Below are 18,053 nucleotides of genomic sequence, written 5' to 3'. Positions count from 1 at the left end.
TTTTTACAATTTTTAATTTTTTGGATTGAGTTTACAATTTACAAAATTTACAAACAGTATGATTTGGTTTTCACACGGTATTATACTATACCAAATTTAAAACAATAGCAAGTTCCACACGGTGAATTAGTGAGGGTTGTTTATTTTGAAAAATAAAAATCAATAAAAAATATATTTGGACTAAATTCTCTTACAATTATTTTTAGAATAACTTGATCCCTTATCCACATATGTAAAGATAATAAAGAAAAAAAAATATTAAAATAATAATTTTTTAATATATCATATATGTGTAGAAAAGAAAAGTTTAATTAAAATATTAAATAAAAAATAAGCATTTAAAGAGCATAGAAACTTGTGAGAATAAATTCAAATATATAAAAATTAAAAGAACAAAAATACAAGACTTTAAATTCAGATAATATATAAAGAGATAATATATTATTGATTATAATGTATCACCTAATGATATTTCATATATGATAAATTTATTAATTTTTACTCTAATAAATTTAGTCATATTAATTTTCATCACCATTAAATTCATATATAAATTTACAAACCTAATAAACATATAGGTCTCTTTTGAAGAATTAATCCCTCCCACAAATTAATTCATTTAAGGGTTTGAACACATTTAGTTTCGTCTCAGTAGTAACTCCAAGATGACTCTGATCAAACTCATCGAATTTGCCACTAGCTCACACAGAGACACACATAACACCTTCTGTGGTGGTGCCTCCATTTGTCTCGGTCCAAACATAACTGGGAAAATTAAATGGCTAATACACTTTGTTACACTGGACTTCTTTAAATGCTTCCCAAGAAAAAGTTTCAATGAACCACGAAACATTAATATTGCTTACGATGCATTATCCCGTTACGCTTTTCCCCCCACGAAATTCACATTTCGCAATGTAACGTCCAAACATTCCTTTATTTGTATTCTTTTCGAAGCAACAACCATCCAACAACATATTCCCAGAACAATACCTCGGCCCAAACGATGTAAAAGCTCTTGCAACCTGTTTCATTTTTTTAAAGCAAATAGCTTATATCATATCAATAGAAATGTAATTCTGAATACAAGATGAAATGTAATAATAATAAATAAATAAAAACTGAAAACTAACATGAGCGACCCAATTAACTTGTCTTACCTCTAAGTTTGAAAACTAAGAAAGCCAATTAATGTTTGCAAATACTAGTAATGACTGCTAATTCAGAAAGGGTCGTACACTTTCCTTTAATCCTATCATCCACCTCTTTATTTATAGTCAGTTTCTATAATGGCTCTATAGTATCCTAAATCACCAAGCATATTAACAGCCTCTAAAATAGCCAAGGCTTCAGGTTCAACAGATATGAAATCTTCCTTCTCATCAAGTCTCGCAATTAGAAACCAAAATTTTATCCTAATGTTTTTAGTTTCATCAAATGCTATCAATAATTTCAAGAGTTACTACAAAACATTCGAGGTTTTTCTTATCAACAAATTAATTGTTGAATTTTCAACGCTAGAAAAAGACAACGAAGATAAGCATTGATAAGATTATTTTGATATCATTAATAAAAAGGATATATATATAATAAATATTTTCAACTGAAAATAAAAAAAAAAAAACTTGAAATATTATTGTTCCATTTATTTCCCTCCTCCTGAAACATCACAGAAGTCATCGCCAGAAGTCGTCATCATCATCAGCATGGTCACCAAGATCATCCTCCACTCTTGCTTCCACGTTATCTTGAATCTTGTCCTCAGCACCAAGATCATCCTCCACTCTTTTTTCTTCCGCATCATCTTGATTCTTGTCATCAACATACTCAGCATCTTCCACAGATATTCCACCAAAAACCGCAGCGAGCGTAGCCCATCCCTTCGCCGTCGCATTATAAGGATACCCACTTGGCGTAGCGTAACAATTCGCCTTTTGTGGTGGTGCCCCGTTGGGAGGTGCGTTGTACCCACCCTGCGCACCATAGCTCGACTCCCTGATGGTCACGCTAACCTCAGCCTTCCCTTGCGGCCTCCCCGAGGGACGCTTCAGCGAGAGCGTGCATCTCACGCGCTCACCGATTCCGAAGTCGTTGACAATATCCACCAGCCGGAGCCAAGCCTTGCCGATCAGCGACTTGGTGTCCTCCCCCGAGCCGGCGTGGACCACGTGGATGAACAAATTTTGATCCTCGAGGGGCTTAGCCGGCAACGGAATTGTGAGCGTTTCATTCCAATTCGCGTCGGTGTTGCCGTTCTCGTCCACGGACGTGGAGAGTAAGTAGCTTCGGTCGGCCCAAACGACGACGTAGGGGAGGTTGGGGCCGTGGCGCCAGTTCACGTTCTTGAGCGCGCGTGCTGATAAGGGCTTCACTTCCACTTCGTACCGAGAACCCATTGTTAACGTTGCTGTTGTTCTGTTCGCCGTTTCGTTCACTCGTTGTTCATGGTTTTATAGGTGCATGGGGTTTGGGGGAGAATTACGGGTTTAGCATTGGTGGTGAATTTGACATATGGAAAGGTTCATTGCTACGTGCATGGTGAGTTGATAGTGACTTTGATTCTATTTTGTCTAAAGTAATAAAATTCATTTGAGTTTTGTCGCTTCGTGTTTTCCAAAGAGAATCGTTTAGGTCTCATATTTTGGTTTGTACTCCGGCGTTGGCGTGCATGGCGTCGCGTGTCGGTGGGGCATGTTTTATTTAGTCTTCTTATTTATATATCAAAATTATATTCATATATCTAGTGGGTGCATATTCCTAGTGAAAAAAGTAGTAACATTTATTACAATTTATTTTTATTTTTTAACTAAAATCATATATTATTTACGATTTTAATATAATTTTTTTTTATTTATAACTTCAAAGTCATTAATTTTTATTTTTATTTTACGATTTCAAAATCATAACTACAGTACTTGACCCTGCTCCGGGGGAAGTCACATGGCAAATTGGAGCTATACGTACCTTAAGTCACACAGCACAACCTTTGATATTTTACTTTACTTGTGATGTTTGTTTTTATAGGACAAACAAAACTTTGGATGCATGCAGTTTATTAGGGTGTTTTTTATAGTTATTCTTAAATCAAATTAGAGATTTTTTTTTTTTTATCAATCTGCTTAATAAAGATTTGCATTCAACATGTTATCGAGATGAAACTTCAATTCTGATTAGAGAGCAGCACCAAAAGACTGCAGTTATGTTTTGTGCTTATCTTTATGGAAAGAGAATGGTGCTCAGGAATTGGGTTTTGATTTTGTGTGTTTGTATTTTGCAGCTGGGGTTACCCCTTTTGTGGTGGCAGGGATTGAATTTAGCAAAATAATTGTAAGTCACTTTTTTTGGTTGAGCTGCTAACTCATAAGTTATGAAGCCCGTGTTTCATGTCTTCATTGTTGGATATGTTCCAGATAGCTCAAAAAAGATGTGAGGTGTGTGGAGGGTCAGGGCTTGTTCTTAGGGAAAAGGAAAAGGACTATCTCCGTTGCCCAGAATGTGGTATGATTGCATTCACTTCTCCTTCTCATATCATGTACTCCATTTAACCAATTAAGTATGCAGCTGGGAGAATGTTATTGTATGTCTCTAAAATATTGCTAACTTATGGGACTTTTTGATGTCTCAGTAATTGAACATCATATTCAGTATCTTGAATGTGTGTAGTTATAAATTATTTGGATGTACATTGAACACCTAGGAATTGCAGAAATCCCTGCATTCCCAAGCTAATTTGAATATCTATTGTCAACATGAGAATATTTTGATGTCGAAGAGGAGATATTTTTCATAGATCCTCTTCTTGATATTAGAAAAGATAGAAGGTATGTTGCTGCCTGCTCCTGTTCTTATTTGCTTTTACATTTCTTTTCCAAGAAATTATTAGACACTATGGATTCATCATATGCTTCCTCTTCTTGGTTCTTTTCTGCATTTATGTAATAATATGACTTTTTTACTCTTTCAATTCCAATTAATGTATAGGAGAAATGCTAGTCCAATTTTTACAACTCATTAAGTAAATTAATTTTCATGTTACATTATGTGGTTGTTCCATGTGACATGTAATCATATTTTTCAATATGAAAAAGAGTTAATAATGGTCACATATGTTGGAGAATTGAAGGAAATAAAAATTGAAAAGATTTACACCAATGAATCATGAATAATTATTAAAAAAAATTGACACCACATTTTAATCTAAACCTTTAGGTTTAAATTTATGAGTTTTTTTCTTTACTTATATAGAGTGCTCAGTTTTTTTACTTTCATTTAATGTGTGATTTCACCTCATACTTATATTCTAACAAGATATAAATTAATTCAAAATGAAGATCGGTGAAGAGAATACCATACAATAATTTCTTCACTAATAGAGAGATATCTTAGGTTATTTAGTAAGACCCATCAGATTTTAGCAATAAAAGACAAAATCAGATAATGAATCATGCGTAGCTTCTTTACTATGAAGATAGTCCCTTTTGGACGTCCTTCCATAGCTTTTTCATTCTGCCTGGAAGGCATTGGAAGTTGTCTGCGAGTCCTGATAGAAGACCCTGTCCCTGCCAACTCACTTGAGAGTGCTGTGAGCTCCTTCTCCCCTTCTCTCCTCTTTTTCACCGGCCAGAAAGCCTCCTTTCAGCCGGGTGGGCATAAACCAATGCTTTCCTCCTTTTTGCCAGAAAGCCCTCTTATCACATAATTTTTTAATCATAGGTTCAAAATGCATGCCATGAATGAAATTAATTAGGGATCACATTGAGATACAAATTTTACTCTCCAACGCATATCATATATGTAATGCTATGTGCTTTTTGAAAAAGAAATCGTGTGACATCTGTTTTCTTGATTTCAAATGTAGGAACGTTCGGTTCAGATTTTGATATTGATAAAATAGCTTCTTTTTAGTTTCATATATAATTTGGGCTATAAATTAGATGTAACTTACTTAGCAGTTATGTGAATACTGCTGCTGTCTTTTAATAATAATAATAATAATACGGCTGAAGAACATGAAATTGTTCATGATAAAAATGATTTTGTTTTAATATATACATTCTTTTTTTGGCACACCATTTTGATAGGTGTATCCACAACTTCCACTTGCAGAAGAGAAGTGTGAAGAAGCTGAATCAAGAGTTAGGCAACTAGAACAACATGTAATACATGACGATGTTTGTCAGCTTATTGCCCTACTGCACAAGTGAACCACTAAGAACGTGCTAGTATAACAATTTGGATGTGGTTATAGGTTTAAACATTAGTACCATTGTTTCCCAAAAAAGAAAAGAAAAAAAGAAAATCTAATGCACAAGCATGCATGCGATGTTTACATGTCAGCTGGGGACGCGTAATCTAAGGTTGTGGAACAAAATTTGTAACCGGTTATTTGTCGAAGTAAATATGAATTAGGAAATTGTCATCTGCTACTTCTTTATAATAGAACGATAAAAATGAAATTTGTCTAAGATGTTGGCAATTTTTATGTTAATTGTAACATTTTAGATGCAAAATTATAATGTTATTATAGTACCCTAGGGCAGAGATATTATTAGTTGGTTATGGACTACATAATTCCTAATTAATCATCAAATGACGTGTAATTTTCTAAATACTCTTTTATGTTTATTAATCATTTTAGTCATTTATTTTATGATTCTTTTCCTAGATTAAACTTAATCTGCACAAATTATTGAATCCATTCCAATATATGTTTAAATTTTGAAGAAAATCCATCTAATTAAAATTTGATCAGAATGTTTTTCAAGAAAATTATGTACCGCAGCAGAAAAAATGAAAAAACATTAACAAGAAATCAACACCATAGTAAATTCAAAGTTTTGTATCGGCTAAGTTCTGTTTCTGTCCTAAACCTTGTTGTATTTTGACATGTCTTGTTTGTTTTAATTTATTCGTCACAAAAGAGAGGCGGCATTGAGGTTTATTTTATTTTCCTTCTCCTAACTAACTCTGTCCTTTTCTTTTGCATTATGTATCCCGGTATAATAATTCTTAACAGTAAAAGTAAAATTAGGAAGTCGAATGATGAATATCATGTCCACTTTCTTGCTACTATGAGAAATGCATCACAGACTCATGATGTTGAGGTATATAAAACTTACCTTACATGTTTAATAAGATTGTTTTCAAATTTAGTAATTTTAAGTATGTAAAAGTTATATATGTTTATAGAATTCAATTAAAATTTCTCATCATTTGTGTTAGACCGCGAGGAAAGAGAGCTTGCCTGCTTTACAAGAAGTGAGCCGGAGGATCATCCTGTGGCAGACCATCTCCTCTAATGTATCCATTTCCTACCATCCCCAATTCATAACGCATTGTCTTTAAGGGGTTGAAAAAACATGAATCCCAAGTTAAGTAGGGGTAAGAATGAGCGAATAAAGATTAGTGTTATCCAGGGTGGAGAGGAAGGGGGCGGAACTCTTGTCCTTGACCTTGGTAGCCAATATGAGGTCAGACTCGAATGGTTGCCCGGTCGGGTCAAACTAGGATGTCTGGGGCTCACCTGCCATGGGAAGAGGAGTCGACATAATTTCGGGTTGGCGATGACCCTAAGGAAGGGAGAAGATGAGAAGATTGGTTGGATACCATGATATTCAGTTTCAAACAAACTTGTTAGAATCCTCAATTTTGTTTAGAAGATATATAGGGTTGTTGAAAATCATTTAACTTTTCAAGACGTTGTCTTCATAGACGTTTAAAATCGTCATCAAATATCCATGAAATCATGAAGATGTTTTTTCTAATAGTGATACTATTTGAGCTTATACATCATTCATGTATAAACTAACTATTATAACTATGCTTCTTTAGATCAATTTCAAAGGTCAAGTATTAAGAGTAAACATTCATCTAAGTATAAATAAAACACACACTATCATTAGAATGCTTAGATAAAAACTTAGAAATTGTATTTTATTGTTTATTAAAATGAAACACTACGATGCAGTGTTATCATAGCCATGAAAGGTTATATATAATATTAGATATCACATAATTTCATCAACTTTATCATGAACATCTCATGTTTGTTTGGTTAACTATTGTTTTTGCCATGAAGATGATTGGTTGGAGTCACTTTCCTCATGCTTGTCTTCATCTGTTGGTAAGAGCAAAGATTCATGGTATACTAACTTCCACCTATCCTCACCCAAAGCCTATTTTGTTCATCTAGCACAATAGTCACATCTTTTTTAATTTGTTAGTGCGTCTAAGCATTCCAACGAGTAACTCACGGTTAACGAGTAACTCATAGTTAACCACCAAATCAATGAGGAGTTACACTTAAAAGCCAATTTGATTCCTTGCTCTCTCTATGTTACATGAATATACTCTTGTGAATATTAGTTATTATAAGAAATGAAAACTATAAACATAGGTCATTGAATTATATTTCAATAGTCAAATAATAAAAAAAAGTACATTAGACAGTATACTCAATATTCAATTATACAAACTTGTTTGCACAACTAACTAGTTACTTATTAAATTGCTTATGTATTACCATATCACACAAATTAAGACTCGTCTAATATTTGTGAGAATGATTTCAAAACTCATACAAAATTACTTATTTTGATGATTTCAACTATCCCTTTTCTAATTTAATTTAATTTTAATGATTTGATCTTTATGTAATTTTAGCTTTATTTCATTTGTTCTTACGTTTATCTTTAAATGGTCAAAAATGAAAAAAAAAATACATAAAGGATTCAAACTTCCTACCCATTAGTTTAGCTTATCTTGCACTTTAAACCCTTTCTAACTTCTCTTTTTATATGCAAAAAGAAAAAGAAAAACATAAAATTCATAAGCAAAAGGTTAATATATTCCGCAGCCTAAAGCAATGGATAGTCATGGATAAGGTTCTTGCCAATACTCAAAGCAATGGATAAAGTTATAGAACGATATAGGTTATTCCGTTTTCCACGTCTTGGCATAATGCACACAAACATATGAGTGAAAATAATAAAACAATGCATATATTTTTCACACACAACATTATAATAAAAATAATCATCCGCCAAAAGCCATATCATAAAAAACAAATAATAAAACAGTGCATATACATTTCACAAACACTAATTACACACAAAATGATAATAAAAATAATCATTCGCCAAAAGTCATATGATAAAAAGTTTAAAATATATTTTTTATTCAAGAAAAAAGTGTGACTTTTCGAAGGTATTATGGGAATTTAAGAATTCCTCACTTTGATGAAATTCCCTAAAATGAATAAACTACGCACATAAACGATATCGTCTTATCTCAATCAACTAATATTTCTTCAATTTTATTAAAATGTTTGTTTCTTTTTTAAGAAAATTCTAAAAACCATTATTCCTTCTACAATAATCGTAACAAACACGACAGACAACAAGTGAGGGAATAAGAAAAGAGAAAGAAAGAACATATGCAAAGTGTACATAACCAGATGCATTAACCTTTATCAATTAACCACAGTAACAACAGAGTTAAACAAAGAAAAAATAAAAGCTTCAAGATATTTGTTCATATTTTTTACTCTCTTTTTTCATATTGGAGTACTGAGTCTCTAGAAATCATCTTCATCATAACCAAGATCATCCTCAACCCTCTCTGCCACGTCATCAGTAATCTTGTCCTCAACATACTCAGCACCTTCCACAAGCGCGATTCCACCTAGAACCCCAGCAACCGCGCCCACAGCCAATCCCGTCCCCATGCCCCCAAACTTATTACTCTTCTTCTCTTCTTGATCATAACCGTAACCATAACCACTCCCCTGCCCATACGACGCCGTTTGAGGCCCCGCATATCCCTGTCCATACGATGCCGTTCGAGGCGCAGAATAATAACCATCCTGGACTGGCGCAGAATAATCCCTCTCCCTCACGCCATAAGAAGGTGCGTAGTACCCGCCATGCGCACGATAGCCAGACTCTCTTATAACAACATTTACGTCGACCTTCCCTTGGGGTCTCCCCGAGGGACGCTTCAGCGAGAGCGTGCGATTCACGCTCTCGCCGACTCCGACCTCGTCGAGAATATCGACCAGTTTGAGCCGAGCCGTTCCAATAAGCGGCTCGGTATCTTCCTCGGAGCCGGCGTGGACCGCGTCCACGTAGAGGGTGAGATTCTCGAGGGGCTCCGGGGGGAGAGGAATAAGTAGGGTTTGGTCCCAGGTGGCTTCGGTATCGCCGTCTTCGTCGACACGCGTGGAACACTTGTTCCTGGGGTCCACCCAAACGACGGCGTATGGGCGGTTAGGGCCGTGGCGCCAGTTCACGTTCTTGAGGCCGCGCGCTGATGCGAGCTTCAGCTCGAGTTCGTAGCGAGAAGCCATAGTAAAAGTTGGTTAGTGAATGGTGAGTGAGTGGAAATGATGAAATAGAAAGAACGTTGAGTTGAGAAAACACGAAGGAATGATGAAGAGGGTTGTGGGTTTTATAGGTACGTGGGGATGGGAAGTGGCATGTATTAGCCCTTAGGTTTTAGACTTTTAGGGTAACAAGTAATAGCATATACTGCCACACTATACGATTCTATATAATTTTAATAATTAAATTTTAATGAATAGCCAGCCTATCCATGGGGAAAAAAACCTGCTTGTGTTTATTAGTAGTGTTAATTATTTAATATTCATTATTATTATTGAAAGAAAAGGAAAAGAGACATAAAATATGAGAAAATGAGATATAATAGTTTAAACAGATATGGGAGAGCTAGCCTTGAGAGACAAGAGTCAGAATGAAAAGTGCAAGTATTTGTAGTTAATTGTAAGAATTTAATTAATGATTGCTCTTAAGTTAATTTTTTGGTTTCTGTAAAAAAAAGTTAATTTTTGGTAAATTGATTCGTAATTCAACAATATAATTTTTAGTAATTAAAAATGATCAGCATATATTATGTAATTTACATATAAGGGTAAATATGTTTGTAGTCACTATCAAATATGTAAGTTTTGATTTTAGTTTTTATAAACTATATTTTATTTTCATTTCTTAAAAATATGAAATCATTGTTTGTTATGGCTATTATAATGTGATACTCATTTAGTGTTTGTGTTTAGTGAAAGGCTTCTTAGTGGTAATCTTAAGTGATACTCACTGGTGTTTGTTGTATCATATTAGCATGCGATGCTTATGAAAAGTTTTCTATATTTTTAAAATGAATGTTATTTATCTACTTTATATTAAATGTTAGGAACTAAAAAAGTTTGAATTTAAATTTTGGAGGGATGCAAATAAAAAATATAGGGACCAAAACAAATTATTTAATCATTTTATATGGACCAAAAGTAAGAATTTTAAATTTTGGAGGGATAAAAGACATAATTTTTTTTAATAGAAACCAAAATCAATCTCACTTGTTTTACGTAGAATGAAAATACATTTAAGTTTTATATTTATAACACATTCTTTTTATTTTAATATTTATTACTAAATTAAATTTATTTGGATTAGTGAATTTATATAAGTTTGTTTTTATTTAATATATCTCGAACGAAATTTATAAATTTTAAAGGAGAATAATGAGTGTCAGGAAAAAAATAACAAAAGTGTTAGAGGATTTTATTAACATTTGGTGAGGAGTGGTTTTGACTTTTGCCAACTAAAAAAAGGTGATAGGTATGGTTGGGGACGGACGAATACAACGTGCGAAAGAACATCTTGGGTGGGGAATATATAAAAAAGGAAAAATTACGTATGTAACTGAGGTTGGTGCTTAGAACCTCACTTTTGACTTCATTACAGTTACATCATTATTCTGCAAGATATGGTGATATTTTATAAAAATCTCATGATGATACTTTTGGAATGGATACCCCCCTTATTTGTGATTAAAAATTTAATTGGCATGCATGTTCTTCTAATCATATATGTTAATTGTTTAAAATTAAAAAATATAATGTAGCACCTCCACTTCTTAATGTTATCAAATCATACAAAATAATATGAATTTAACATTCGGTTCATAGGCAAATTATCCTATACGGAATTAACATAATGGCTTGCTCAGCTTTTTAATAACCACACAAATATTAAAAATATATCATGTGCAAAACTTCGATTCGTTTCCCATATCATTTAGTATTATTTAATTAAAAAGTTCGACGAAGAAAATATAAACAACTTAATTATAGTATTATCTTTTGTTATTTGCATTAATCTAATTGAATCCCTGGCATCTAATTTAGTTATAGTCGAACATCGTCAAAAGGATATTTTTCTCATATACGTTGACGACATGGGGCATGGCAAGAGTGAGCATGCGTTTGCATGCCCAGAAGGAATAATAACAATAATAATTGTAAGCATGAAAAAGAAAGATTGGATTAGGCATTCTCTATATAGATTTGGTCCAGTTGCCACACGGAAATAACACGATACGTAGTAGTTGTTTTCTGGGGAAAGAATCACTTGTCAGGTCAATAGAGACTGCATCTGCATCGATTTAAATTAATTAATTCATAGTTTCACCTCTGTTCAGTCAATTTGTTTAATATTTTCTTTAATTCCAACGTAAACGTGGGGCAGCCGAGGAAGAAGTCAGAATATGGATATAAGAAAAAGAATCTTAATAAATTAAACCAAACATATTATTAATTAAATTACTAAGACTTTGTACAATTTCTTTCTGACATTGAAGAAAAAATGTGAGGGTTCATTATATACAATGTCTATTTTTCGTGAACAATTAACTCTAATGTATTTGAATACTATATATAATACCGTAAAATTTTTATAATGTATGATTAAGTAGTTTAATTAATATATATAAAAGGAATTTAATTTAATTTTATGTATTCGAACAAAATTAATTAAAATTTATTTGATGATAAATTATATGTTTATATTTATGTGTTGTTATGGGTTTAATGGTTTTGTAAGACATGGGCATATGGAAGGATGAACTTTTGTTATGAAAGTTGAGAGGGAAGGGCTTAGTAAAAGTTTCCAGCTAGGAGTAAAGAAAAAACATTCTATTAAAAAATCTTCCCCCATCCCTTCACAATTCAAAAATTTGCTCTCACTCAAAGCCTTCCTTCACTCTCCTTCTTCCCATGGATTTCTCTCAAGCTAGGGATTGAATCTTCACATGGCAAGTTGGTTTCCTTCTTTTCTTAAGCTTGGGAGGATTCTATTCATGAAGGGTATAAGCTTCCTTTCTTTTCTCTTTTCCATTCCTTAGGTTGAATCATGCTATTTTTTTATGTAAAAACTACATGAGTGATGTTTGGGTTGTGTTTACATAGATGGTGAGGTGGTGGTGCTTTCAATATGAGGTAGCCCTTTGATTAGGATCAAGATCTTCTTGATTTTAATGGGTTTGTGAATGTGTTTTGTTGTTTTAAATGTTGATTTTCGTTGTTGAATCCAAAAATTGAGTTTATACAAAGTTATTTACGTTTTGGGAACCTTGGGAAGCCATTAAATGGCATGCTTTGTTTTTGTAGTTGCAAGACCCTAGCTAGAGCGAGCCCATCTTGAACCGCTTAAGCTAAAGAAAAAAATTGGGTTTTAGGACTCACAGCCACCGCTTATGTAGACTTCTTTGGGCCCGCTTAAGTGGGCCAAAGATAACAAACTTAACCAAGTTGTGTTCCCAAGCCCACATGTGTAGTTCGATGCTAGCTTAAGCATGCCTAATTGTGGTCACCTTAAGCTAAAGTGATTAAGTGAGACCAGTTATGACCAAAGTTTAAGCCTGGGTAAAATTTTACTTAATCTTGAGCGAGAACAACAACTTGACATTGCAAGAAAAAACATTGTTATGATACAAAATTAGCGTATAAAATGTAAGACTTTTTTTTAAAAAAAAAAAAAATATATATATATATATATATATATATATATATATATATATATATATATATATATATATATATATATATAGCATATTATTTCCTCCTTCGCAGTACAACACAAACCAATTTAATTTCCAAGTTTTTCTCACTGGATGTTGACATATAATACAGAAAGTTAAATTTAAAGACTAGACTAATAATACAGAAAGTTATTTTAAATTGTATTACCTTGAAATATTAACATAACACAGCATCTCGTACTTTTGAAAACCAAGTGAGATATTGAGCCTGCCATTAATAATGTAATGGAAATGATTGCACTTTGCAACAAACAAAAGTTACTGACAATTGGACATAGTGGAGTGGGATTTTTTTTATGAGCCATTCACATTGGAGGGAGGACAGAAAAGGACAAGTAACGCCAACGCAAAATTAGTAACTCAGTACTGTTATTGTACAACATTATCCAATGCTTCAACTAGTGGTGGAGCGCAGCTTCACAGAAAAGAGAAGCATGAATAATTATTGAGGTTTCAAAATTTATTTTGAAACCCTTTTTGAAAACAAAATATTAACACGAATTAGCAGCACAACTAACGTGGCTAAACTCTTATTTTGGCTGTTTAATGTGGTTTGATAAGTTTTCAACACCACCTTTCTCACTTCATTTTCAACTGATCGATCATAATGGCTTTTTCCTATTTACTTATGCAGATTGAAACCTTATCATAATGGCTTCTTCCTTGCTAAATTTTTGTTGTTCGGATTAAAGCCCACCTTCTGCACAAGCACCACAGTTGCTGATGCTAGATGGCATGATCTGAAAAGTGGTTTAAAGCATGTAAAAATATAGGTTTCAAATTAAATATGACGTTTAGAATACTAGTGATTTGGCTATCCTTTACAAAGAACTCTATGCTTTTGACAACATTTTTGCACGAGCTGAATTAATCTCGATCATTTGTTTGTTCTTGTAAAATACTTTGACCCAGTAGTAGTTCTCTTTCTTTCTTTTTTTTAATAAGCAAAAATGTTATTAACAATGATCTTTGAGTGTTTTGCCAAACAAAATTTAGTTGACGATATTGTTTGTTTACTTTTGGTAAGATAATATATCACAATCATTTTTAGAGCAAGATAGTATCAGCTAGCGGCACAGAATATGGGATAAAATCTTAATATTTTTTTCTTATCTTTTAATATTTTAATTTATTTTTTATTTTTTAAACAATAGTTACACACCATAAACAATAACACGTCACCTTTTTATTGTGGAGTAATAATAAGGCAGATTAATTCATGTTTGGTACTCCATCCATTCACACCATGTAGCAGCACTGTTTTGAAAAACGATCAATGCCGGAGCCAAAATAAAAACTTGTTTGGTTTTAGTTTATTTTCTTAGTTGTGAAAATAAAAACAAATTTGAGAGTGGTAAATAAATATATTAAAAAATGAAGCATTGCTCCTTCTCATGTAACATTTCCCATGTCATTCGAGTGGAGGTTGTTGATGCTCCATATTCTCATGCGATGAGCTGTTTGCTCCACCTGCAGTCATATTCCTCATAAGTCACAAGGCATGGATGAGAGAAAGAGAAAGATAAAAAGAAGAAACAAAAAAAAAAGAGAGAGAGAGAGAGAAAAAGTGAATGATATTATAAGAAAGAAAGACATAGATTTACCAAGATATTGTACAATAATTTATAGGGCAAATTATGCTAATGGGGTTATTTTTAAAAACTATTTCCTACAATGGGTCTGTTTCTAAACAATTTATACGATGGGTCTGTTATTTCACTTAAAAGACATGTAAATTGCCAATGATATTGGCGAGAAACTCCTGTGTGTAACACGTGGTAAAAACGCCACTCTCACTGACAATTCCAGCAACAAAAATGCCACTCTCACTGACGATTCCAGTGATTTTGCCACTGCAGCTAGCGATTTGACCAGCAATGGATATTGCCAGTCTCACTGGCGATTTGCACAGCAAGCTAGACACACTTTTATGAAAATTGTTTACAAGGGAATACAAAGCAAGTACCTCTGTTCTGTGGCTAAAGTGATTATGTTATTTTTCATTATTTGATTTAAGTATTTTATATTATTTTTTCATTTACAAATCAAATCAAATTCCTTAAAATTAGTAAAAAAAATATAAAATAATATTAAAAAATATATAATATTAAATAAAATCATATAAAAATATATACAAAATATTAAATAAAATTAAAAAGAAACATGTATTTATTAAATAATTAAATAAAAAATATTTAAATTTTTTTTAAAAAAAAGTAAAACCCATTACGACTTATTCCAAAGAATAATAATTCCCTAAATCGGTAAATTTGGAAAAAATTACACCTAAACAATATTAAAACCCTAAAATCACATGGCGCTTCAAGATGCATATTAAAACAAAAGCGTACGTAATAGTTTATCTTGGTAGAATAATCAGCACAGATAGCATACAAAACATCAATAATGCAAAAATTTGGAATTGAGTGCAAAAAGAAAAAGCTGCTTATTGCAAAAATTCAAGTGAGTACGTACCTCCTTGGACCAGTTGGTCTTCCAAATAATGATTAAGAGGGCTAACATTTGAAGAATCCTGCCACACATGGTGCCTCCCCAGAGACCCTAAGCCACAAAACCATTTAGGTGTGTAAATTTCAAGGGAAATCATAATGGATAAGTCGGAGATCAAATTAATTTGGCAATTTATTACAGTGCAAATTATGTAAATATAAGCAGCCTTTGACATTGGAGTAAAGAAACAATTCCCATAACAAGAACATTATTAATTACCTTGACCCCTAAATGTTGATTGAAACCAAGAAAAATTCCAATAGGGAGTCCAACAACGTAATAACATGCCAGGTTTATGTAACCAACCATAACTTGCCATCCACTCCCAACGGCCACACCTAATGGTAAACATAGCAGAACAATCAAGAGATGGGGCCAATATATTACAAAATGAACTTTACAAGTTGTAAAAGCAAACAATCACCTGACATCACTTGTGAAGCGCTATTGATAACCATCGATACACCAAGAAGGTATGCTAAATCAGCAACAGCTCGTATCATATCCTCACTGTCGGTAAAGATCTTGGCAAACTCATCTTTACTCAAGAAAATGGCAATCATGAAAACAATGCCAAGGAGGAGAGACTGAAACATTGTCACGCAGAAAGAGTATATGGCTGCTCTTGGATGCGACATGCCAAGTGTATTGGAGACACGAATACTGTAGGGCACAGAACCAATAATCGATGTATTGATTGAAAAATATATAAGCAATTTGTTACATTCAGTTTCTTTGTAACCAATAAAAGTTCATAAATTGACATAACATTGCACCCATATGAAATATTTATATGGAGTAAATTACACTAATTAATCATCCCTAAGGTTTCGTGAAAATAAACAAAGACTCCTTACTTTCGTAATATTTACAATAACATCTAGGAAGGGGAAAAAGGTTTAATGCTATTCAAACATTTAAAGGGTTAGTATAGGGGTAAAAAAAGAATATGAAAAGTTTGTATAATTTCATGGAACTTCAATAATGATCCGTGTAATTTACTATTTTCTATATGGTCATTTACCTTATGGCAACACTTATTCCAAGGAGCAGCATCGTGTGCCAACCCTGAACATTGAAGCTAAAAATACAAAAGTAAATATATGAGGAAAACCAAGAAATAACAAGAGGAAAACCAAAAAATGGAGAAAAGTGAGTATTATAGGCAATTTAAACAGCTGCAAATTAGTTCAACATGATAATCTTACCAAATAGAATAGGAACCAACATCAATCACAGGATTGTCTAGTAGACCAGCAAGTAGTATAATGCATGTTCCATACCATTGCTCTAAGCAACTCATAACAGATGATGCAAGGCTTAACTTAGCAAATGACCACAAATCCCTGAATGCCATCCATGAAAATCCAGTCCATTCTTCCTTACACCAACCAATGGTATACACAACCAAAGCCATAGCATAAACCCACCCTGTGATATTAGTCACCATGGCTAAGCCAGTTGTACCCCAACCAAATACATTTATGAAGATGTAAAGCAGCACATTTTGTATGACCAAAACTGCAAGTGCTATGCACGTAATAACTTTAACCTTGATCTGGGCCTGAAGAAATGTCTGGAAGGGAAAAGTTATAGCACAGGAAAACATGTAGGGAATTACTTGTATGGAATATCTTCCAGCAAGATCAGCTATTTCGTGGTCTTGGCCAATAAACTTTAAGATTGGAGTGGCACATACATAAATAGGCAAGAGGATTATACAAGTGGCAGTAAGTATAATCCATGACCTTTGAACATAAATACAAGTTGATTGAATTTGTCCTGCTCCAAAAGCTTGGCCACAAAGTGTTACCAATGCAGATGACATACCAAACTGAAATTTTGCACATTAAAGTTAGATAAGGTATAAAGAGTCCAACAAATCATATCAGGCAAATAATAATAATAAGAAGAAGAGGAACAAGAAATAATTCTTCTTTCATATTGACTAAACACCAAACTTTTCCCCACATGGGAAAATGAAAGAAAATCAGAATTAAATTACTCATTAATGGATTTGGTAACTTCATTTTGTGTTTAAAAGCAAAAGAACAAACAAATAACAAATAACAACTAAGCTTTTGATGAATGAGAGAGGTGCTAACCAACAAGTCAAAATAGATGGCACTGATGACACCTTGGTAAACAGAGATAGAAGAAAGTTCAATGTCTCCAAGATGGCCAGCATAGATGGAAGTTGAGGAGATTGTGAGAAACTGAAGCAGTGCAGACAGTGCCATAGGGAATGCTATTCTCCATATCTTCACTGTCTCTGTCCACAAAACAAACTTCAAATCCTTCAAGCTTTTCACCGGCAAGTAGTCAGATTCTGAAGTGAACTTCTGGATCACTAAAGGTGTCTCCATTTGAGGAGTTCTTCCCTTAACACTCCGTTTGAGACTGAAATGTTTGCTATAAACTTCCTATCCTACAAATAAGGACAAGATTACATTATATGGCGTTAGTGGAGGCTTCTTTTCACTGAAAATGTAATTATCTTTCTTGTTTTATTATGGTCCTCAATGTGGAGCATAAAAACGAGAATTTCATGTGCGCACAGGAATAAATCATTTATATTTTAAATAAAGAATCATAGATGAAAAGTTTAGAGCGTAGTGGAGAATACTTTACTAGTCCACAAAAGTTGGATT

General features: G+C 33.2%; 3 protein-coding genes and 1 long non-coding RNA gene across 4 annotated transcripts; 1 reads left to right on the top strand and 3 right to left on the bottom strand.

Annotated features, from left to right (window-relative positions):
- Positions 1–1,540: 1,540 nt before the first annotated feature.
- On the bottom strand, positions 1,541–2,533 carry LOC114390467. Its single transcript, XM_028351206.1, has one exon. It carries the CDS (start codon positions 2,394–2,396, stop codon positions 1,677–1,679), a length of 720 nt encoding a protein of 239 aa, XP_028207007.1. The 5' UTR covers positions 2,397–2,533; the 3' UTR covers positions 1,541–1,676.
- A 364-nt stretch (positions 2,534–2,897) lies between these two features.
- On the top strand, positions 2,898–5,531 carry LOC114389271. The gene is made up of 4 exons (XR_003661735.1): positions 2,898–3,196; positions 3,278–3,327; positions 3,411–3,498; positions 5,082–5,531. It is a non-coding gene; the product is annotated as an uncharacterized LOC114389271 (long non-coding RNA).
- Positions 5,532–8,433: 2,902 nt separating this feature from the next.
- Positions 8,434–9,435, bottom strand: LOC114388980 (protein SRC2-like). The gene has a single exon (XM_028349534.1). The coding sequence runs from the start codon at positions 9,344–9,346 to the stop codon at positions 8,576–8,578; it is 771 nt and encodes a 256-aa protein (XP_028205335.1). The 5' UTR covers positions 9,347–9,435; the 3' UTR covers positions 8,434–8,575.
- Positions 9,436–14,055: 4,620 nt separating this feature from the next.
- On the bottom strand, positions 14,056–17,890 carry LOC114388979 (protein DETOXIFICATION 35-like). The gene is made up of 7 exons (XM_028349533.1): positions 17,508–17,890; positions 16,611–17,236; positions 16,427–16,483; positions 15,827–16,065; positions 15,622–15,740; positions 15,367–15,453; positions 14,056–14,361 (listed from the first exon to the last, which is right to left on the bottom strand). The coding sequence occupies exons 1-7, from the start codon at positions 17,766–17,768 to the stop codon at positions 14,284–14,286; spliced, it is 1,467 nt and encodes a 488-aa protein (XP_028205334.1). The 5' UTR covers positions 17,769–17,890; the 3' UTR covers positions 14,056–14,283.
- Positions 17,891–18,053: the final 163 nt, after the last annotated feature.

Source organism: Glycine soja, chromosome 16 (assembly GCF_004193775.1).
Source record: "Glycine soja cultivar W05 chromosome 16, ASM419377v2, whole genome shotgun sequence".
Taxonomy (NCBI): domain Eukaryota; kingdom Viridiplantae; phylum Streptophyta; class Magnoliopsida; order Fabales; family Fabaceae; genus Glycine; species Glycine soja.
This window is presented reverse-complemented; position numbering and strand designations above follow the sequence as displayed.

Excerpts from the sequence above, each read along its gene's own strand:
- LOC114390467 (XM_028351206.1), bottom strand. The coding sequence starts at position 2,396 with ATGGGTTCTCGGTACGAAGTGGAAGTGAAGCCCTTATCAGCACGCGCG.
- LOC114388980 (XM_028349534.1), bottom strand. The coding sequence starts at position 9,346 with ATGGCTTCTCGCTACGAACTCGAGCTGAAGCTCGCATCAGCGCGCGGC.
- LOC114388979 (XM_028349533.1), bottom strand. The coding sequence starts at position 17,768 with ATGGAGACACCTTTAGTGATCCAGAAGTTCACTTCAGAATCTGACTAC. Across the intron at positions 16,066-16,426 it reads GGAATAAGTGTTGCCATAAG|TATTCGTGTCTCCAATACAC; the intron begins GTAAATGACCAT and ends TGTGCCCTACAG. Across the intron at positions 14,362-15,366 it reads AGACCAACTGGTCCAAGGAG|GTGGAGCAAACAGCTCATCG; the intron begins GTACGTACTCAC and ends ATATGACTGCAG.